The sequence below is a fragment of the Syzygium oleosum genome, unplaced genomic scaffold, assembly GCF_021117445.2.
Source record: "Syzygium oleosum isolate NSW1041296 unplaced genomic scaffold, Sole_v2.1 Sole_v2.29, whole genome shotgun sequence".
Taxonomy (NCBI): domain Eukaryota; kingdom Viridiplantae; phylum Streptophyta; class Magnoliopsida; order Myrtales; family Myrtaceae; genus Syzygium; species Syzygium oleosum.
In genome coordinates, this window is record NW_026607513.1 from 442656 (window position 1) to 466283 (window position 23628).

General features: G+C 42.9%; 2 protein-coding genes and 1 pseudogene across 2 annotated transcripts in view; all 3 read left to right on the plus strand.

The window, feature by feature from the left end:
- LOC115661554 (G-type lectin S-receptor-like serine/threonine-protein kinase At1g11330) overlaps positions 1 to 8221 on the plus strand; it is a 28851-nt gene extending 20630 nt beyond the window's left edge. The window contains exons 3-6 of the mRNA XM_056303792.1: positions 6630 to 6818; positions 6909 to 7568; positions 7654 to 7802; positions 7891 to 8221. The gene's annotated coding sequence lies outside the window, so the exon portion shown is untranslated. The remainder of the gene's footprint in view (positions 1 to 6629; positions 6819 to 6908; positions 7569 to 7653; positions 7803 to 7890) is intronic.
- LOC130135222 (G-type lectin S-receptor-like serine/threonine-protein kinase At1g11330) lies at positions 4448 to 6614 on the plus strand (annotated as a pseudogene).
- On the plus strand, positions 6683 to 8166 carry LOC130135191 (G-type lectin S-receptor-like serine/threonine-protein kinase SD1-13). Its single transcript, XM_056303736.1, has 3 exons — positions 6683 to 6770; positions 7654 to 7802; positions 7891 to 8166. Exons 1-3 carry the CDS (start codon positions 6683 to 6685, stop codon positions 8164 to 8166), a joined length of 513 nt encoding a protein of 170 aa, XP_056159711.1.
- Positions 8222 to 23628: the final 15407 nt, after the last annotated feature.

A 23628-nucleotide genomic window follows, 5' to 3' on the forward strand; every position in this document is an offset into this window, starting at 1 on the left:
ATCATTGAAGGGAGAAAAATGTCATTTCAAATAAGCCCCTAAGCATTCCCCCATTATTAACTCGTGACTCAATAAATTTAGGCCCTTAAGAATTCACCCTCGACTTATTTTATTTTGCAAAATTCAAAATATTTGAAACTTTCACGACGCGCTAACACACATGGCATCCCAATTTAACGCATTAAGACCTTGAGCACCCAAATATAATACTTCGTTTCAACGTCAACTTCCTCAAGTCGGTCGTCTTTCAGACCCCAAAAAAAAAAAAAGGTCGGTCATCGATAATCTCGGTTAACTACGTCATAGGCTGATTGTTTCTATTGAGCGTCACTAATTAGTGTCAATCGAAAAGGCAAAAGAAATTATTTAGTGTATATTAGATTAAGTAAAAAAGTTAGAAAAATTATATCTTGATCGCATTTCACCCAGGTACCCTTCTGAAAGTACCAACTTTGCCATCTGATGGCTGAACTGCATTGGCCCAAATTACTCTGTCTTCAAGCCTCAAGGAACGCAAAAAACCTCTCATTTCCCCCAAAAACCGCACGTACTGAAACCCTAATCTTTCTCCGCCCATTCGTCGTCCCAGTGGCTGCGGCCTACTCGTGCTACGAAAGTCAATCCCCCAACTTCCAGTCACCACTGCACCTGTCAAGCCATGCCCGAGAGGAGGAGGACGACGACGACCGGGCATCACATTTCCTCCCTCGACTCGTGACAGCTTGTGGGTCGTGTGAGATGAGACTGAGGGACGAAGACTGAGTGGCGGGTCAAGTCGTCTGCACGAAGATCACATCGCCCCCATCCGAACTCTCTCTCCATCCATTCGCACGAGGCGACGACGGAGGGGACGGTGGGAAAGGAACGAAAGGACGCGTCGGAGGGGACTCTCGACTCCTTGGACGTATTCCGGATTGAGTCGTCGCTGTCATTTCGGCGGTGCAAGACGAGAGACAATGTGCGAACCAAGCTGTGTGATAAGGACTTGAGACTTGAGAGGTTGTCCCCGGCGTCACGCACGGTTCGGGGTCACTGGCCGGTTCACTCGACCCAGATTCGCCGGTTATTGTTTTAATAGACCCTAGCAATTAGCGAATCGATTCTATTTGGCTGTGTTCGTTTGCGGAAAAATATTTTTTCGGAAAATATTTTTCGCATTTTTCGGTGTTCGGGGGCGGAAAATGTTTTCCGTGAGAAAACATTTTTCTTCCCCACCCCCAAATCCTTCATTGTTTTCGGGAAAATGATTTCCTCTTTTCACAAGGAGGAAATCATTTTCCCCCAAATTGAAGGCAAAATTGCCCATGGGAGGGAAAATGTTTTCCGCGGGAAAGGAAGTTGATCGCCGGTCGCCGCCGCCGGTTGCGGCCGGCCGCCGCCGCCGCTAGTCGCCGCCGGACTCGGCCGCCGCTGTCTTGATTACCGCCCGTCGCCGGCCGCCGCCGCCGCCTGCTGCCGGCTGCCGGTGCCCAGCCGCCGCTGCTGCCGCTGCCTTGCTGCCGCCGGTCGCCGGCCGCCGCCGCGCCGCTGCCATTGCCGGTCGCCGTGAAAAATATTCTTCGAAACTTTTTCATATTGGTCGCCGACACAGGAAAATTATGTTCGGGAAAACATTTTCCGGGGAAAATGACTTCCGGGAAAATATTTTCCAAAAGGAGAATATTTTTCGCCAAACGAACGGAGTTTCGGAAAATATTTTTCCCGGCGATGGTGGCCGTGACGGCAGGCGACAGGGCGGGCGGCCGCGGTGGCGATCGGGCGGCAGCCAAGGCGATCAGCGGCATGCGGCAGCGGCGACCGGGCGGCGGCGGCTATGCGACGGGGCGGCGGAGGCCGCGATCGTATAAGCGGCGGCGGCGGCGGAAGCGGGGCGGCGGCGCGCGGCGGCCGGCGGCCAACGGCGGTGACCGGCAATCAACTTCCTCTCCCGCGAAAAACATTTTCCCTCCCATGGGCAATTTTGCCTTCAATTTGGGGGAAAATGATTTCCTCAAAACAATGAAGGATTTGGGGGTGGTGTCCGCCCCCGAACACCGGAAAACACGGAAAATGTTTTCCGGAAAAATATTTTTCCGCAAACGAACACAGCCTAGGTTCTATCTGTTCTTCGGAAAACGAATAATTTAAAAAATAATTTATTAAAAATAATCTCTTATATATCACTTAAAATGATTGATCAATGAAAAATGTTTTTATTATTGAGAACAACTTATGTTTAAACATTTTTGTAGACGATAAAAATATTTTTCGTTTATTCATTTTTATAAATGATACAAATGATTTCTTTGAGAGAAACATTTTTTAAATTATTCAATTTTTGCGAAACAATGGAACCTTAATATTTAATAAATTCTCATTCAGGATCTAATGAAAAGGTTACTGTATTTTACGTTTTTCATTTAAATTGATCGAGTCTAAATGAGATTGGCCAAGCCAAGTGAGGGTATCGTATTATAAAACGGAATTACTTATCCAGGTTCTGTCCATTTTGCTGTTTGGATAGGATTAAAATATACATGATTAAATATTTTCATATTAGGAAATTAAGCATCTACTTCCGATCACATTCCCATGCTCCCTTTGCTCTGAGTTCGCTCTCCGTCCCTTCCATGTAGCTCTCGGTCTCATCTCCGTCTCTCCCGGAGCTGAAACTCGATCTCAGCTCCATCTCTCGAGCCTCCCTCTCTCTTTGTTTCGGGGTTTAAGTGGGAAAGAAGGAATGAAGGTAGCCTCGAAGCATTCGGTTAGCGATGGAAGCGAACGAGTCCTCCTCATTGGAGTGGGGCAACGTGACGGATTGGTCGAATGAGGGCGAGAAGATGAGCGGAGCAAGAGGTGTGAGCGGGAGGGATTAGGGTTTTTTTTAAAATTTGGGAAAGACCAAAGAGGTGGGACAGACCCGTCGGGACACCTCTTTGTGTCACTTCTGATACGAGGTTTTTGTGTTCGGCTTCTCTTTGTAAGTCGCGCGTTGAAAAGTTTATATACTACTTACCTTACCAAAAAAAAAAAAAGAGACGGGACAGAGCCGTAATGATATTAGGGATTTTTCACATTCGTAAGAAATAAAAAATATAAGTTAAAAATAGATTAAAAAAAATCGGTTCGGACTAGTTGGGCAGTTCCCCATGTAGAACCAAATCGAAATTCACCAATTACAATTGCATTGAACCAAGAACCGTACCAGTGCCCTCGGGAACCGCCCAAAACCGCCCGGTTAAGTTCGGTCCGGTCCGGCCCGGTCTCGGCTGTTCCATTTACTCACCCCTAATTTACTTATCGATGTCTATTACTAGAATAACAATCGGCAAATCTGGAACGGCCTGATCGAGCGAACCGGCCGGACCCCGAATCCCGTGTGACGCCGTGGACAACCTCTCAAGTCTAAAGTCCTTTTCACACAGCTCGTTGTTCGCCATTTGTCTCTCTTCTTGCACGCCGAAACGACAGCGACAAATCAATTCGGAAAGCGTCCGGAAGGCAAGAGTCCCCTCCGAAATATCCTTTCGTTCCTTCCCACCGTTCCCGCTGTCATAGTCTCGTGCGAGCAGATTGAGAATGCTGCGACTGCGGCGATGTGATATCGGTGGAGACAGACTTGACCCACCCACTCAGCCTTCGTCCCTCGGTCCCATCTCACACAACCCACGTGCTGTAACGAGCCACTGAAGGTGTGATGTCCGGTCGTCGGCGTCCTCATCCGCCTCCTCCTCCTCCTGCTCCTCCTCTCGCGCGTGGCTTGAGAGGTGCAGCGGTGGCTGGAGGTTGGCGTGGGATTGACTTTCGTAAACTTGAGTCGTCCGCAGCCCCTGAGACGACGAATAGGCGGAGAAAGATAAAAAGAGTTCCAGTATTTGCCGTTTTACGGGGAAGTCAGAGATCTTTTCCGTGGTTCTTGAAGAAGGGAGAGTAATTTGGGCCAATGCAGTTCAGCCATCAAATGGCAAAACTAATTTCTTTTGCCTTTTCAATCAACATTGATTAACGATGCTTGACCGAAATAACTAGCCTATGACATTGTTCAGAAAAATTACTGCCGGATTGACCAAACGATGTTAACTTTGATACATTGCATTAAATTTGGGTGCTCGAGGTCTTGATGCATTAAATTATGATGCTGTCCGTATTGGGGGCGTCGTGAGAATTTCAAATATTTTGCATAAAAAAAAATTTAAAAAGGTTGAGGATGAATTCTTAAGGGTCTAGTTGAAATGACTTTTTCTCCCTTGAATGGTAATTTTTGAAAAATCATATGATTTCAAATGAGTTTATAAATGCGAATATTCAGATACTTAAAGAAATTGGAGATGCACTATAGTTCAAATGAAATTTAAGAAGCTAAGCAGAAAATGAAAGTCTGACTGAACATATCCTAAGAATCTCATGACCAAGAACGAGAGAATTGTTGATATGAAGAACAAGTGGCTTGAGTGAACATGGTAGAGATCCAATATGCAACGCCTGTGCTGAATAGTCGAGACCACAATCTTGAGCTGCGGGGCCATTAGCTAGGAAAATCAGATTCTTCGATACGGCTTTCTTCATGGTGCTCCGTAAGTCCTTTAGCCAGGGACTGTGCAGTGACAATTAGGCCATGTGGGTATCTCTTGTAGTGGGAAACCACCATCACCTTCAACCACTAGGCCTTCCTCTGCAGAATTCTGATTTTCATCTTCTGTCCTCAAATTCACTTGCGGCTTGTGGTGTTCTTGGCACTTTCTCTACCAAAGCCAGTAGTGCTCCGGCAGCATGCCATGTTATAGGTTGTTGCTGAGGAGGAAAGATTCAAGCTGTCATCATGATATTTCTGGGAAAAGCAAGATTGTTTCCTCTCTTTCTAATGTCTCATTATGTTGTAAAATTTTGCATTGGAGGAGATGTCATCACAGCAACTGAGTATATCCAAGACCCTGGAAGTATCACATCGAGTGGAGGTCTCTACAGAATGGGATTCTTTAGCTCTAATGGTTCTGCAAACCGCTACGTGGGGATTTGGTACAATGATGTTCCTACGTATAATGTTCTCTGGGTAGCGAACGGGGAGAATCTGATTTTAGACTCTTCTGGTATTGTGACGACATCCGATGATGGTAATCTTGTGGTGATTAATGGAAAGAGGGAATTAGTTTGGTCATCAAATGCTTCCAACTCTGTAGCCAATGAAAAAGCTCAGTTGTCAGATTCTGGGAATCTTATCTTGCTCAAACAGAGCTCTAACTCTAGTGCAAATGCTGCAGAGACACTTTGGGAAAGTTTCCAGCACATGACCGATTCGTTCTTAGCGAAAATGAAGCTCAGCACTAACTCAAGAACAAATGAGAAGCAGGCACTAACATCTTGGAAGAGCCCTTCTGATCCATCAATTGGAAGCTTCTCAGCGAGTCTTGATCCATGAAATATTCCTGAACTTTTCATTTGGAATGGCAGTTCTCTGTGTTGGCAGAGTGGTCCATGGAATGGTAATATATTCGTTGGAGTACCTGAGATGCAATCAGTCTATATCAATGGGTTCAACCTGGTAGACGATCACGAGGGAACAGTCTATCTGACTTAGAGTTTTACGGAGGCGTCTTACTTGTCATATTTGTTATTGAAATCAAATGGGGATTTGGTGCAACCATGATTGGATCAGAATAGCAGTTCCTGGGGGATTGTTTGGTCATCACGGGTGAGCGATAGTGATGTCTATGGCCAGTGTGGACCGTTTGGAATCTGCAATGCCAAAAAATCACCAATTTGTAGCTGCTTGAGAGGCTTTGAGCTTAAAAACTTTGAGGAATGGAGCAGAGGAAATTGGTCCAGTGGATGCATTCGGAAGTCATTGCTGCAGTGTAATGGAACTACAAATGGTAGCAGTACAGCCGGCAAAAAGGATGGATTTTTAAAGCTGGAAATGATGAAAGTGCCAAATTCTGGAATATTTTTTGCTACCCTCGAAGATAGTTGCCCAGGAAATAGCTCAATTAATTGTTCATGTGTAGCATATGCATATGACTCTGGTGTCGGCTGCATGCACTGGAGAGGAGACCTAATTGACCCACAGAAGTTCTCCGTTGGAGGATCAACTCTTTACATTCGGCTGGCCCACTCAGAACTTAGTAAATTAACTTTACTCTTAGATGATGGTTCTTATCAATTTGGTACTGCAGCTTATGTTTAGATGGATCAATACACTTGGCTCGACTCAATCTTCAAGACTTGGCGGTCTTCATAAACAAACCAACATGCGCGCGCACGTGCACGGTCAAATATAGGCTTGAGCAGGGTCTAATATGGAGCCCTGATAACAGAACAGATTTGGCAGATCTTCTTGACTATGACAGTCTCATTTTTAGCTATAAAACAAGTGTTCCAAAATGGTTCGTTTAGTAGTTGCTTATGAGCTGCATCAACATAGTCTGAGGCATCAGTTTATGTCTCTGTTCTGATCTCCAGATGAAAAGGGACATCTGAGAGAAATCATAGCAACTGCAGTCATCATAGGAACACTCATTGTCATCATCACAATATGGTTTGCCAGGAGGAAGAAAAACGAGGTAACGAGTAGTACAGCTGTTTAATCATGGAATTGCCAATAATTTTTTAGTTTGCATGGAATAAATAACAAACATTGTTTTCTGTATCAGCAGTAAAGGAAAGCAAGGAAAAACATTTGTCCAGTGGAGAAGCCTCTTCAGTGGCAATGCTTGGAGAGAACTTGAGCAGAGTTAAATTCCAGGAGTTTGTGAACTACAAAATTGAAGAATTGGCTGCAGCAACAGGAAACTTCGGTGAGACCAAATAAGCTTGGACGGGGTGGTTTCGGGCCAGTATATAAGGTATAATTATTCATGTAGAGTTAAGTATTATATATGTAGGGGTGCGTGTGTGCGTGTTAATTTTAGTAGCTCATTTAGTCCCGTGTACAGGGGACAATACCAAACGGTCAGGAAATAGCAATCAAGAGGCTATCGAGAGCCTCAGGACAAGGGCAGCAGGAATTAATGAACGAAATGGTGGTCATTTGTAAGGTCCAACATCGAAATCTTGTTTGACTTCTCGGATGCTGTGTTGAAGGAGATGAGAAAATGTTAATCTATGAATTCATGCCAAACAAGAGTCTAGACACATTTCTTTTTGGTAATATTTCGCTTATCTCAATGTTGCCTCGAACTGTCATTTATACAATTTATCCAGAAAGCCTCATTTGTATAGTTAGCCATTTGAACAGGATTGGACTGTTCTTGCTGCAGATGCCATAAGTTTTCTGTTTGGCTTTGAACTTCTGTGCATTTTACCCTTTTCCAGTTGCGAAAATGAGTTGTTTGCATTAAACTTCTATGTCTATTCAGATCCACTTAAACGAGTATATTTGGATTGGAGAACACGGTTCAACATAGTCGATGGAATTTGTTGAGGTCTACTTTATCTTCATAGGGACTCTAGACTTAGGATTATTCATAGAGATTTGAAGGCAAGCAATATCCTGCTGGATGAAGAGCTCAATCCAAAATTTCAGACTTTGGAATGGCTCGGATATTTGGGAGAAACGAAAATCAAGCTAACACACGAAGAGTTGCGGGAACCTAGTTAGTACCTCTTTATTTTTGACATTCCTAATGATTTTAATCTCTACTTAGAACAAGGAATCAGAAGCTGTTTGATGGAATGCAGTGGTTACATGGCTCCTGAATATGCAATGGAAGGGCTTTTTTCGGAAAAATTATGTCTTTAGCTTCGGCATCTTATTACTGGAGATCATAAGTGGAAGACAGAACACCATTTTTCATGAGGAAGATCAATGCTTGAGCCTTCTAGGACTGGTAAGCTCTCATTGATATAGAAGTTGGAACTGCATTCTATTCTCATAAACTGGAATTCCAACAGTAAATTGACTTGATTAATTTGCAGGCATGGAAGTTATGGAATGAAGACAATGTATTAGCACTAGTGGACCCAAACATACCTGTGACATGCTTTGAGGTTGAGCTTTTAAGGTGCAGAAATGTGGGGCTTCTTTGTACACAAGAAAGGGCAAAAGATAGGCTTTCCATATCAACTGTTATTTCAATGATCAACAGTGAAATTGCGGATCTTCCTCGTCCGAAGCAACCTGCATTCACCGCGAGGAAACTAACAAGACACAGATTCCTCTGGACAAAGCCAAAAGACATGCTCGACCAATGATGTTACTCTTTCCGTTGTTCAAGGCAGATGACATGATCTGAAGTTTTGCACAATTCTCACTACGGCTCTGTTCGTTTGGCGGAAAATATTCTCCTTTTGAAAAATATTTTCCTGGAAGTCATTTTCCTGAAAAATATTTTCCCGAAACATAATTTTCCGGTGTTCGGCTACCAATATGAAAAAGTTTCGGAAAATATTTTTCGCCGGCGATCGGTGACCGGGCGGCCGGCAACCGGCGGCGGCGGTGGCCGGCGGACGGGGTGACCAGCGGCGGCGACCGCGGCGGTGGCGGCGGCGGAGGCCGGCGACCGCGTCGCGGCAGCAGCGATCGCGGCGGGCGACCAGCGGTGGCGGCGGGTTGCGCGACCGGCGGCGGCGGCGGGTTGCGCGACCGGGCGGCGGCGGCGCGACCGGGCGGCGGCAGCGGCGGCCGGTGGCGGGCAGCGGCCGGTGGCGGTGGGCGGCCGGCGGCAGCGCGGCCGGGCGGCGGCGGGCGGCGGGCGACCGGCGGCCGACAATGGTGACCAGCGATCAACTTCCTCTCCCACGGAAAATATTTTCCCTCCCATGAGCAATTTTGCCTTCAATTTGGGGGAAAATGATTTCCTCTTTATGAAAAGAGGAAATCATTTTCCTCAAAACATTGAAGGATTTGGGGATGGGGAAGGAAAACATCTTCCGCCCTCGAACACCGGAAAACGCGAAAAATATTTTCCGGAAAAATATTTTTCCGCAAATGAACAAAGCCTACGTGTCCTGTTCTTACTGTTTCGAGTTTGACTGGTTTTATTTTTACGCAATCTTGTTTGGAAATGTATAGAAACGCAAAACATGACATTTGGTAACTCATATTTGTGTCATCAAAAGTTGGGGTTCAAATATTTGGTAACTCCTGTTGGGAATAATGTTTCTACTTCTCATCTCAGGTGGCAGTGGTTTAGATAAAGTTCTGGAAAAATTGCGAACAGCCCCCCTCCACTATGGGGTGAATTTCAATTAGCCCCCTCCTTCAAATGTTCGTAACTACCCCTTGACATTTCTATTTGTTCCAAATTAGACTCCAAATCTTAGCAACACTAAAAATACCCTCAAAATTGCAATAGCCTCAAATGTTCACTAATGTTCATCTGGCATGATAAATTCAATGACATAGGTAGCTCAAAAAAATTCCACTAATCCAGTTGGTGAGAAAGATATGGTTTATTTTATTCAACACTGCAGTCCTTGTGGATTGATTGTAAGCAACCGGAAACTAAGTGCGTGGAAATGTTCATGAATCTACAAAGAAAGTGGCAATTCAAAAAAAGCAATTGGGCCACAATTCTGAATGAAGGCAAAAATCTAAAATTTCCATGGCATGCTCTCTCTGACTGATAATCCTCCAAGATTCAAATGCTTTTTCTACCGTTGCCCTCATCGGGCAAAAATGATGATGTAGAAACTCAAGCGCTTAGTTAATGCTCTCACGTTGGCGTGCTAGGTCAATATTCTTTTCTCATAGTTCAAGGTGTGGTGACACTTTAAGAATCTCACTATGAGGAAAAATAACAATGTCGATAAGAGCAAAAGAGGAAAGTGGTCTGATTAGTGATGTTATACCCAACAATGTGACTCAACAGTAAAGACCACCAAGTGGAAAACTTTTGAAAGGCCAGTTTAAGCCACTAGCCGGAAAAAACAGGACATTGATAGCAATAAGTGATGAGGAAAACTCTCCCCAGAGCAATATAAATTTCTTCATGGAGATGCTTAAACCATCTTTTGCAGATTTACCATTATCTTCAACCACAGGGTTTGCTCTCAAATAATTGTGATTTCCACCTTCTGTCCCAACTTCAGGTTGTCTTCTAATGTTCTAAATCATTTGTTTCTGAGAAGAAAAATTCAAGTCATGATCTTCCTAGGAAAAGTAAGAATATTCTCTCTCTTTATGTCATGTTATGTTGTGAAATTTTGCATTGGAGGAGACGTCATTACAGCTTCTGAGTACATCCCAGACCCTGGAAGTATCATATCAAGTGGAGGTCTCTACAGACTGGGATTCTTTAGCCCCAATGGTTCTACCAATCGGTATGTTGGAATTTGGCATAACAAGATTCCTGCATTTAACGTCTTTTGGGTTGCGAACAGGGAGAAGCCTGTTTCAGATTCTTCTGGTGTCATGACCATATCCGATGACGGCAACCTTGTAATAATGAATGGAAAGAAGGATGTACTTTGGTGATGCATGCGTCACACCAACATCTTCAGCTTGTGCCCCACTTGTTATTATGCTTACATGGAATTAGTTCACCACATATATTGCTGATTGAAGAGAAGCATTGAAGTCATTCTGGTGGTTTAATGAACAGTGCGTGAACAGTCCGAATTTGGAGTATTAATTGCTGTGGAAGTGGTGCGAATCTGGTCAAGAGCATTAAATGTCATCTTCTCGTTGCCAACTTCTTTTATTTTAATGATTTCAAGTTTCTAAGTTTAGATTCAAAGTTTTTGCTGAGTCTTAGGAATTAAATAAGGTTCTTAGAAGCTGATTGAACTCTATGTAAACCCTCTTGGGCGTCACTTTGAGGGATGACCATTTTGAATGAATATTGAGAGTTTTCTCTTGCAATTCTATTGCAAAACTTAAGGTTTCTGTATCACTTAGTGGATTCTAAGTGTGGTGAGCCTCCTTGAGCATCTGTATCCTTGTTTGGTGGTGGTTCGACCTATATCCAAACCTGGTGGTGAGCTCGTCCAATTTATCCTTCTTTTTCGCACAACAAAACCTAACCTTTTCGCAACCAAGCGAGACCGATTCGCATCATTTGGCGCCGTCTGTGGGAAAAGGTTCCATTTGTGCAAATTTCCTATTCCAAACACCCCCTTTCACCTTCTTAAACACTTACCAGCCTAAAAATCACTTCTTTTCAGCCTAAACACTTATTACAGTCCCTAAAACGCTCCAGACTTTGAGTATTGAAATGGAAAACGAATTTCAACGTGGATTGACGTTTGAACAAGCTCGCTCTATGCGAATGGAACGTGAAATCGCAGATCTCAGACGCCAATTACAGCAGCTCTTGAATGATCGAGGAGCAGCATCTTCCAACGTAAGTTCTGGAGAGGAAGAGGACAATCCTTTTCACGAGCAGCCAAGTGACGATGAGATTCAAGGAAGGAGGCGGCCCAGATTTCGTCCTCAAAAGAATGACTCGATATTAAGGTTGAAATACCAGAGTTTGAAGGTAAACTCTCACCTGATGACTTCCTTGATTGGCTCCATACAATAGAAAGAGTGTTTGAATATAAGGAGTATTCGGAGGAGAAGAAAGTTAAAATTGCAGCCTTGAAATTGCGAAAATATGCAAGCCTATGGTGGGAAAACCTTAAAGCTCAGCGAGTTCGTGAGGGAAAGAGCAAAATTCGTACTTGGGATAAGATGAAGAGAGAGATGAAGAAGCGTTTCTTACCCGAGAACTATAGGCAAGATCTGTTCTTAAAGCTTCATTCTTTGAAACAAAATGATCTGAGTGTTGAAGAGTATACTCGGGAATTTGAACAACTCATGATGAAGTGTGATGTTTCTGAGTCCCAAGAACAAACAATCGCTCGTTATTTGGGTGGTTTGAAGAAACATATTGCTGACTCAGTGGATTTACAGCCATATTGGAGTTTTCTTGATGTATGCAAGCTTGCCTATAAAGTTGAGAAGCAACAAGACACCTCCAAGAAATCGGCTTACAAACCATTCATAAAGGGAGCTTCTTCCAGCAAAGGGAGTTCGTCTTTTCAAGCTGAGAAGACCACGGTGAGAAAGGACAAGGCAAAAGTTGATTCTCAGCCCATGACAACCGCTAAGGAGAGAAGATGTTTCAAATGTCAAGGATATGGGCATATTGCATCTGAATGTCCCAATCGGCGCACAATCACTCTCAAAGAAGTCGTAGAAACTAACGTCGAAGAAGATGAACCAATTTGGGATCCAGATGAAGAGGAAGAGTATGTGGAGCAACCTGATGATGGTGAACTACTTGTGATTCGCAAGTCTTTGAATTCAAATATGGCGCCTATGGAAGAGCAAAGAGAGAACATCTTTCAAACAAGATGTACCATCAAAGGGAAGGTATGCCATGTTATTGTTGATAGTGGTAGCTGCACTAATGTTGCTTCCGCGACCATGATTGAAAAGTTAAGTTTACCTACGATGTCACACCCTCAGCCTTACAAACTCCAATGGCTAAACAAGGGGAGTGATGTGAAGGTAACTAAACAAGCAATAATCTCATTTTCAATTGGGAAACATTATCAAGATAAGGTTACGTGTGATATAATCCCTATGGATGCTTGCCATTTGTTACTTGGAAGACCATGGCAGTATGATCGAAAGGCGATGCACGATGGATTCAAGAATACTTATTCTATCCATTTAGGGCAGAAAAGAATCACTCTTACCCCATTGTCTCCAAGCTGTGATGAACGTGCTCGACATGAAGAGAATGGAGTAGCTGGCCATTTTCTTAGCCAGGCTGAACTTCGTGAAACTTGCTTGAAGAAGCAACAAATTTATGCGCTACTTTTGCTTGAGCAGAATGTGGTCCATGAAGATTTGATTCATCCTTTAGTCATGACATTGTTGAATGAGTTTGCTGATGTCTTCCCTGAAGAGATGCCATCCGGCTTACCTCCAAAGAGGGAGATTCAACACCAAATTGATTTAATGCCCGGCGTACCGTTACCAAACAAACCGGCATATAGATGCAACCCGGAGGAGACTAAAGAGCTTCAACGACAAGTAGATGAGCTGATCTCCAAAGGCTACGTATGAGAGAGCTTGAGTCCATGTTCTGTACCAGCCATTTTGGTCCCCAAGAAGGATGGTTCGTGGAGGATGTGTATGGACAGCCGTGCCATCAACAAAATTACGGTAAAGTACCGTTATCCCATTCCACGACTTGATGATATGCTAGATGAATTGCATGGTGCCACTATTTTTTCTAAGGTAGATCTTCGGAGTGGTTATCATCAAATTCGAATGAAGGAAGGTGATGAGTGGAAAACGGCTTTCAAAACCAAGGGAGGCCTCTATGAGTGGCTTGTCATGCCATTCGGGTTATCCAATGCCCCTAGTACGTTCATGAGGCTAATGAACCACATTCTGAAGCCATTTATTGGAAAATTTGTTGTTGTATACTTTGATGATATCCTTGTTTACAGCCGAAATGAGGAAGAACACTTGACATTTGAGGAAGCTATTTGAAGAATTGCGTATTCAGCGATTATTTGGCAATCTTAAAAAGTGTCATTTTTTTACCTCAAGTGTTGTCTTCTTGGGATATGTTATTTCAAGTGAAGGCATTCAAGTGGATGAAAGCAAGATAGAAGCAATCCAAACCTGGTCGACACCCCAATCAGTTCATGACGTGAGGAGTTTTCACGGTTTGGCTTCTTTTTATCGTCGCTTCATTAAAAATTTCAGCACTATTATTGCCCCACTTACCGATTGCTTGAAGGGAGAAAAGTTTTTATGGACTTCTATGGCTCAGTGAAGCTTCGAGGCTATTAAAATGAAGCTTTGTGAGGCCCCGGTCCTTGCACTTCCCAACTTTGAAAAGCTTTTGAAGTTGAATGTGATGCATCCGGCATTGGAATTGGAGGAGTTCTACTTCAAGCAAAATCGACCAATCGCTTATTTTAGCGAGAAGCTCAATAGCTCTAAGCTGAACTATTCAACCTATGACAAAGAATTTTATGCCATCATTCGAGCATTGGAGCATTGGAGCCATTATTTGCTGCCAAAGGAGTTTGTTTTGCATTCAGATCATGAAGCCTTGAAGTTCATCAATGGCCAACACAAGCTGAATAAAAGGCATGCTAAATGGGTTGAGTATCTTCAATCCTATTCTTTTGTGATCAAGTACAAGACGGACGTACGAATGTTGTGGCGATGCACTCTCCGGAGACATTCTTTTCTGACCTTGATGGATTTTAAGCTTTTAGGATTTGAGGTAATCAAAGAACTCTATGCTGATGATGTAGACTTCAATCCTATATTTACAGCATGCAAGAAAGGTGCAGCAGACCATTTCCATATCCAAAATGGTTTTCTCTTCAAAGACAACAAGTTGTGCGTTCCTCAAAGTTCCACAAGGGAGTTATTGATTCGAGAAGTTCATGGAGGTGGTATTGCTGGTCATTTTGGAGTCAACAAAACTTTGGCTATGCTACAAGAACATTTTTATTGGCCAAATATGGCGAAGGACGTCCGGAGTATCCTTAAGCGCTGTGTGACGTGCCAAAAGGCCAAGAGCCACGTTCTTCCACAAGGATTATACATGCCATTGCCAATTCCTAAAGTTCCATGGGAAGCTGTGAGTATGGATTTTGTCCTTGGTTTGCCGAGAACTCAAAGGCAAAAGGATGCTGTTATGGTGGTTGTGGATCGATTCTCGAAAATGGCTCATTTTGTGCCTTGCCATAAAACCGACGATGCTTCTCACATTGTGACTTATATTTTCGTGAGATCATTCGACTCCATGGAGTTCCTCGCACTATTGTATCGATCGGGATAGCAAATTTCTAAGTAGTTTCGGAAGACTTTATGGAGTAAGCTTGGCACAAAACTTCTATTCAAGACATCATGTCACCCACAAACCGATGGGCGGACCGAAGTTGTTAATCGTACGATGGGAGCTATATTGAGAACTTTAGTGTCCAAAAATCGAAAGATTGGGACTTAAAGCTTGCTCATCCGAGTTTGCCTACAATCGAGCTCCTAATCGCACCACAAAGTGCTCTCCTTTCGAAGTTGTTTATGGAATCAATCCACTTACTCCTGTGGATTTGCTGCCCTTGCCAACCAAGGATTTGGTGCATCATGAAGCTGATCAACGCGCTAAAGTGATGAAAGATTTCCATGCAAAGATCAGATCTCAAATTGAGAAGCAAAATGAGATTTATCGGAAAAAGGTTAATAAGAACAAAGCGAGCTGTTGTTTTTCATCCAGGAGACTTAGTTTGGATTCATTTGAGAAAAGAGAGATTTCCTTCTAAGCGCAAGTCGAAGCTAATGCCGAGAGCCGAAGGACCATTCAAGGTTTTGGAACGAATCAACGACAATGCCTACAAGATTGATATACCAGGTGATTTTAATGTTTCAGCAACCTTTAATGTTCGAGATCTCTCTCCATATGAGTCAGACGAAGATTATCAAGATTTGAAGACAAATCTTTTTCAGCAAAGGGAGGATGATGCATGCGTCACACCAACATCTTCAGCTTGTGCCCCACTTGTTATTATGCTTACATGGAATTAGTTCACCACATATATTGCTGATTGAAGAGAAGCATTGAAGTCATTCTGGTGGTTTAATGAACAGTGCGTGAACAGTCAATTTGGAGTATTAATTGCTTTGTGGAAGTGGTGCGAATCTGGTCAAGAGCATTAAATGTCATCTTCTCGTTGCCAACTTCTTTTATTTTAATGATTTCAAGTTTCTAAGTTTAGATTCAAAGTTTTTGCTGAGTCTTAGGAATTAAATAAGGTTCTTAGAAGCTGATTGAACTCTATGTAAACCCTCTTGGGCGTCACTTTGAGGGATGACCATTTTGAATGAATATTGAGAGTTTTCTCTTGCAATTCTATTGCAAAACTTAAGGTTTCTGTATCACTTAGTGGATTCTAAGTGTGGTGAGCCTCCTTGAGCATCTGTATCCTTGTTTGGTGGTGGTTCGACCTATATCCAAACCTGGTGGTGAGCTCGTCCAATTTATCCTTCTTTTTCGCACAACAAAACCTAACCTTTTCGCAACCAAGCGAGACCGATTCGCATCATTTGGTCATCAAACGTTTCCACTTCTGGAGCTAATGCAAAAGCCCAATTATTAGATACTGGAAATCTTATCATGCTCAATTAGATACTGGCAAAAATGAAGCTCAGCACCAACGTGAGAACAAATGAGAAGCAGGTACGCACATCTTGGAAAAGCCCTTCTGATCCATCAATTGGAAGTTTCTCAATTAGTCTTGAACCGCTAAATATTCCTGAAGTTTTCCTTTGGAACGGCACTACTCTATCTTGGCAGAGTGGTCCTTGGAATGGTAAGGTTTTCGTCAGAGTTCCCCAGATGGAATCAGTATATCTTTATGGATTTAGCTTAGTTGATGATAAAGAAGGAACTGTCTACCTGACTTACAATTTTGCGGAGGTATCTTATTTGTCATACTTTTTTGTGAAGTCAAATGGGGAGTTGTTGCAGCCATTCTGGGATGAAAAATATCAGCATTGGCGGATTGATTGGTCAAGCCGGGAGTCCGAATGTGATGTTTATGGCAAGTGCGGGCCGTTTGGATTCTGCAATGCCGAGAAATCACCAATTTGCAGCTGCTTGAGAGGCTTTGAGCCTAAAAGAGTTGAAGAATGGAGCAGAGGGAATTGGTCCAGCGGTTGCATCCAGAGGTCATTGCTGCAATGCGACAGGATAAAATATGGTAGTACTAAAGCAGGAAAAATGGATGGATTTGTACCTTACCAAAAAAAAAAAAAATGGATGGATTTGTAAAGCTTGAAAATGTGAAAGTGTTGAATTATGCAATCTGGTCATCTCCTTTGGAAGACAAGTGCCAAGAGCAGTGCCTCAGTAATTGTTCATGTGCAGCATATGCTTATGATGCGGGTCTTGGTTGCATGTACTGGAGGGGAGACCTAATCGATGTACGGAAGTTTTCCTATGGGGGAACAACTCTTTATGTTCGACTGGCCCATGCAGAAGGAAAACGAGATCAGAGAGCAATTATAGCGGCTGCAGTTGTTGTGGCAACAGTTATTTTCAGTGTTGGTGCTTTCTTCGCCTGGAAGAAGTCAAAAAAACAAGGAGGTAAAGACGGAGAACAATTTCCAGAGGCTTCTAGTGAGAACATGCTTGGAGAGAGCTTGAGCAAAGTCGATCTCCAGGATCTTGTGCCATATAAATTGGAAGAGCTGGCCGCAGCAACAAGCGACTTTAGTGACACGAACAAGCTCGGAGAGGGTGGTTTTGGGGCAGTATATAGGGTAATACGTTGTTGTGTAGAGGACCGCAGCTCCGTTTTTTTTTTTTATCTTTTTTTAATTTCAGCAGCTCATTTTAAGTCCTTTTGTGCAGGGGAGACTGTTAAATGGAAAAAAAATAGCAGTCAAAAGACTATCAAGGGCCTCAGGACAAGGACTGCAGGAATTTATCAATGAAATGGTCGTGATTTCGAAGGTCCGGCATTGAAATCTAGTTCGACTCCTTGGATGCTGTGCCGAACAAGATGAGAAACTATTAATCTATGAGTTCATGCCAAACAAGGGTCTAGATGCATTTCTTTTCGGTAATATTCCATTTTTTGCAACATTCCCTCGATCTATCATCGAATAAGAGTCTATAGGGAAGTCTAATTTTTAATTTTAGTGGTTTAAACAGCATCTGGCTGTACCTGTAGCACATACTTCACATTTTTGGTTTACATGGGAACCTCTTTCTTTGCATTTCACTCTTCTCCATTCACAAAACTAACAAATTATTTATGAATTTCACTTCTCTTGTATATTTCAGATCCGATCAAATGAGAGCAACTGGATTGGAGAAGACGGTTCAACATTATTGATGGAATTTGTCGAGGTCAACTTTACCTTCACCGTGACTCCAGACTACGGATAATTTATAGAGATCTTAAGACGAGTAATATCCTGTTGGATGAAGAGCTCAATCCAAGAATTTCAGACTTTGGAACGGCTAGGATATTTGGGGGAAAAGAAGATCAAGTAGATACACTAAGAGTTGTGGGAACCTAGTAAGTATTTCTTATATTATGAGTCTCATACTGATTTTATCTTTCTACCTAGCATAAGGATTATGAAAGTGTTTCATGGAATGCAATATGCGATGGAAGGGCGGTTTTCAGAAAAATCAGATGCCTGTAGCTTCGGGGTATTATTGATGGAGATTGTAAGTGGAAGACAGAACACTAGCTTCAATGAGGAAGATCAATCCTTGAGCCTGTTAGGATTGGTAAGCTGTTACAAACAGGGAGATTACCCTATTTCCATCAACTCAAATTCTCAAACTAATTGGACTTGAATTCTGTTTTTTGGCAGGCATGGAAATGTTGGGAGGAAGACAATGCACTAGCCCTCTTCAATGTTTTGCGGGGAGGAGAGGCTTGTGATCGCAGGGAAGTGTCGGGAGTCTGGGAAAGAGAGCCCCTACCAGCGATCTTGCCAAGTATGTCCTCAGCCTCAAAAGCAAAGTGGTCATCTCAATAGCTCTTCCACCAGTTGCCAAAGCTCTTAAGAACACTCGGAACCGGTGCAAACGACTTTACCACATGACCCTTTGATACTTCTGAGATGATCCAGCGACAGCAAATGAAAGGGTCAGATGTTTTGGTGACTGCGAATTGACGCTTCTCATTAAAAGGGAAGTCCATGGAATAGGGGGCAAGAATCGGGACACCGTGCGTCGATCCAAATTGCCAAGCGCAGTATTGAGGAGAATATACTTCAACCCCAGATTTCAGTTTTCCCTTTAGAGGCGGCCTCAGTGTAAGATCGGATGCAACTAAAACAGAAAGCCAGAATCTCTAGGTATCTTTAGAGCGAGAGAAAGAGAAGATATCTTGGAAATCTAGGCGGGAAAGTGAACAGAAGTCGCCATCGCTTAACGAAATTTGGTAAAACCAATGAAGATAATACTTGAAGGCAGTGTTTCCTTTAGTAATGGGACGCAAACGGAAGCTCAGTAGCCGGGCTCCTGCGCTGTTTGGAAAGTAAGGTACAGCCTTGTGTCCCGAAGGAAGCTGAATTCGAGATTTAGAAAACAAAGATGGAAAATACAAGTGAATCCAAGCTTGGAGAATCCAGAAATGACCATGAAAAACTCCTGAAGTTGGCTCACCCGTGTAAGTAGACGCGAAACCCAAACCTCGATATAAGGCGGTCAAGGCCGAACGCCCCATGGCGATGGGTCTACCTTTCGACAAGTGGAAGGCCAAACTCCTCAGCTCTTTTGCCACCTGAAGCGAGGGATGGAAAAAGAGGGGCTTGGACAACTAGTAAAGAAGGAAAGTGATATGTTCTTCTTCCTCGATATCCCCCTTCCGAGAAGCGTACTCACTCATAACACGAGCATATGAAGGATCAGCAGTCTTAAGGAAATCTGGATAAGTGGAGAAGCCAAATAGGTTGGGGTCTTCTCCTGAAGGGCTTAACCCGGAGATGGCATAAACATCGAGAAGGGTTATTGACATGGGACCCGATTGAAGAAAAAAGCAATCAGCAGACGGAGACCAAAAACAAACAACGGCGCCTAAAAGCCTAGGGTTTAACCTCCAATCAAAGGTACAAAACTCAAGGGCCTTGTCAATCTTAGCTTTTCGCCATATCTCGAGCATAATAGGCTTGAGCCTGTTATACCATTCAAAAAAGATAGGATCAAAAGGAAAGAATGACCTGAGCCTCTAGGATGTGGACATCCAGACGTAGTCCACAATATGCTCTTTCTGAAACGGAAGAAGCTCGGTAGCATGCCGAGGGAAACAGTCGGAAAGGAAAGGTGGAGGACATGGAGTCCAAAAGACACGGACCCAAAACGATCTCCTCGTTGGCCTCTGAAGGGCAGTTTTGCAGCGACAGGAAAACGTTGTCTGCATATGCTAGTGATTGAAGCTGTTTGAAGAGACCCAGGTAGGTCAAAAAGTCGGGTGTAGAAGACATGGTAGGACCAGGGCAGAAGAAGAAGGTCGACGATGGCAACAGAAAAAGGATAAAAATCTGATCTTGGAGCAGCTGTCAATGGCGTCGAGAGGAGCTTAAAAGGCGCTTGGGATTGAAGCCCTAAAAGATATCGAACTGCGAGAAAGGATTTGGGGATAGAAATGACGCATAGCGCGAATCCAGAGGATAAGTATTAGCCAATACAATCGTCAAACCGAATTCTTTTAAAGGAGGCATTTGTTGGCTCTCAAATTTGGCTGATTGGACTAGAAGGAAGAAAGAAAACCTCAAGCCCAAATCGCAAAAACAACGGCTAGGGTAAGGAAGTTGCATAAGGCCCAATACACAAGATACCGAAGACTCGACATCAATAACCGCTCGAGACGATAGGGTAAAGATAAAAACAATTACCCCACTTGGTGCCGACAGTACTGCGGATAAGAGGAAACGGTTATCGGGAAGGAAGTTAAACATTTCGGAACAATCTAGAGTTGAGATGATAACTGCTCGACGGCGGTTATTGATCAGCAATAGCTATAAATAGCCGAAAAGCAGTCATTGAGGGGACCCTTTTTTGCAAAAAACACACTACTAAACCAGTTATCTTTGTAATCTTGTTTTATCCAATTGTTATCGTTAATTTACCTTTTATTGCACATTTTGTTTTATCTCGTGCACCTTTACCTTTATCGTCATCAGAGTAGATTTCGTCGCTTCCTTTTCGAAACGACACAGGACCCGGTTACTCACAAAAAACCGAAGATATTCCCCTTCAGTGAAAGATTCTTCATCCAAGGCCAATCTCTGCGAAACAGAACTCAAAGCATCCTAACCCCGAAAACCTACCTGACAGTGCTCCGCTTCTGTTATCGTTCTGTGAAAAATATTCAAATATCCCTCATTCAAATTAAATTAGTTAACTCCGAAACTTTCATAAGTTAAATTTTAATGAAACAAACTGTAGAGTTTGTTATTCATTATTAGTTTTGTTCTTTTTGTTTTTGTATTAGTAATTTATTGATTCGTGGCAAAACTCGATGTGGGAGGATGTTCAGCTGTGAAGAACTGGGTTTCGATGAATTTCAATCTGACAGCCTAATGTTGCCACTGCTAGGATACACGCACACAAAGATTTATGTGTGGAATTAATGCTGATTCATTTTTTCTTATACACGTATCAAAATGTCATCACAGTTCTCTATATTGATGCTTGGTTTGACATTTTACTCCGGTATGATCAGTACCTACCGTGTAATAGCGGAACTACATCTGTTTGATAAGGAAGTAAGTTTACATTTGTCTTTTTTTACTTTATTTCATAAGGGCATTGGACTAGAGGAACTACTGGTACTTACGTTTTTAGGGTCACATCAGCCGAGTAGAAGTCTATTTAGGCTGCGCATGACAACGATTCTGTACCCGAGAACAGATTCTGCTCAGAAATGATTCTTTTTTATTCTGTGCCCGGAATTGATTCTGAGCATTTTAAGGCGTTTGTTAACGGCCCAAAATTCCATCCCTTGAATAGAAAAAGAACAGAAATACGTTTGGTAACGCCACAAAATTTCTTTTATTAATAATATTTTTAAATATTTTAATATTTCTTTTTTTTTCTTTTCTTTTTTTCTTTTCCTCCTTCTTGGCCATGGCCTGCTCGCCCGCCATGACCAGTAAAAATTTTTTTTATTAATAATATTTTTATTAAAAGTATTTTTTCTTTTTTTTGGCCATGGCCTGGTCGCCAGCCATGACCGGTAAAATATTTTTTTATTAATAATATTTTTATTAAAAATATATTTTTATTTATTTTTGTCATGGCCAGTAAAATATTTTTTTTATTAATAATATTTTTTATTAAAATATTTTTATTAAAAATATTTTTTTTATTTTTTTGGGCCATGGCCTGGTCGCCGGCCATGGCCGGTAAAATATTTTTCTTATTAATAATATATTTTTATTAAAATATTTTTATTCAAAATATATATTTTTATTTGCCACAAAATTTCTTTTATTAATAATATTTTTAAATATTTTAATATTTCTTTTTTTTTCTTTTCTTTTTTTCTTTTCCTCCTTCTTAGCCATGGCCTGCTCGCCCGCCATGACCAGTAAAATATTTTTTATTAATAATATTTTTATTAAAAGTATTTTTTCTTTTTTTTGGCCGTGGCCTGGTCGCCAGCCATGACCGGTAAAATATTTTTTTATTAATAATATTTTTATTAAAAATATATATTTTTATTTATTTTTGTCATGGCCAGTAAAATATTTTTTTTATTAACAATATTTTTTATTAAAATATTTTTATTAAAAATATTTTTTTTATTTTTTTGGGCCATGGCCTGGTCGCCGGCCATGGCCGGTAAAATATTTTTCTTATTAATAATATATTTTTATTAAAATATTTTTATTCAAAATATATATTTTTATTTTTTTCGGCCATGGCTTGGTCGCCGGCCATGGCTGGTAAAATATTTTTTTATTAAAATATTTTTATTAAAAATATATATCTTTCTATTTTTTGGCCATGGCCTGATCGCCGGCCATGGCCTGTAAAATATTTTTTTATTAAAATATTTTTATTAAAAATATACATTTTTATTTTTTTTTTGCCATGGCCTGGTCGCTGGCCATGGTCGATAAAATAATATTTTTTATTAAAAATATATTTTTTTCTTTTTTTACCATGGCCTGGTCACCGGCCATGACAGGTAAAATATTTTTTTTATTAATAATAGGGTTAATACCACCAAAAACCCTAAACTGGTACATGTGTGACAATTTTACCCCGAACTTTTTTTTTACCACCAAAAACTCCAAACTGGTACACCTGTGACAATTTTATCCCAAACTTTTTTTTTACCACCAAAAACCCCAAACTGATACACTTGTGACAATTTTACCCTGAACATACCACAAAAAACCTCAAACTAGTACACATGTGACAATTTTACCCTGACCTAAAATTTTAATATTATTTTTTTATTTTTTCGAATTTTTATTAATTTTTTTGTTTTTTCTTTTCTTTTTTTTTTCATCTTCCACCTTTGGCCGGTCGCCAAACCGGCAACCGGCCAGAGGCGGAAGCCGGCGAGGTCGGCCCCGCCGGCTGTTGGCGCTCACCGGCGTCGGGTGAGGGCCGGGTGAGGCTGCCGCCCTCGCGTCGGGCGGGAGGGCGACCCTCGCCGAGGCCTGGGCGAGGGCGCCTCGCCGGCGTAGGGCGAGGGCTATCCTCGCCGGACCAGGCGAGGTCGGCCCTCGCGGCGTCGGGCGAGGGCCGTCCTCGCCGACCCAAGGTTGGCCCTCGCCGCGCCTGGGCAAAGGCTGTCCTCGCCCGCCTGAGCGAGGTCAGGCCGTCGCCGACGTCGGCGAGCAGCCGGCCTCGCCCGACTCGGCGAGGGCCGCCTCGCCGGTGTCGGGCGAGGGCGACCTCCGCCGGGTCGAGCGGCGACCGCTCGAGTCGGGCGAGTGGCCGCCTCGCCGAATCGGGCGAGGCCGACCCCCCTGGGCGGGCGAGGACAACCCTCGCCGGATGCGGCGAGGGCCGACCTCCACTGGGCGGCGAGGACGGCCCTCGCCGACGCCGGCGAGGGCCAACCTCGCGAGATCCGGCGAGGGTCGCCTCGCCGAGATCCGGCAGGCGGCGTGCCTCGCCCGGCTCGGGCGAGGGTCGCCCTCGCCCGACACCGGCGAGGGCGGCCCTCGCCAGCAGCCGGCGGGGCCGACCTCTTCGGCTTCCGCCTTGG

What these genes read in the sequence shown, in the direction of transcription:
- LOC130135191 (XM_056303736.1), top strand. Translation starts at nt 6,683, where the DNA reads ATGCTTGGAGAGAACTTGAGCAGAGTTAAATTCCAGGAGTTTGTGAAC. An exon ending in TGCAGCAACAGGAAACTTCG is followed by an intron (nt 6,771 to 7,653) that starts GTGAGACCAAAT and finishes GATGGAATGCAG; the next exon opens with TGGTTACATGGCTCCTGAAT. An exon ending in GCTTGAGCCTTCTAGGACTG is followed by an intron (nt 7,803 to 7,890) that starts GTAAGCTCTCAT and finishes ATTAATTTGCAG; the next exon opens with GCATGGAAGTTATGGAATGA.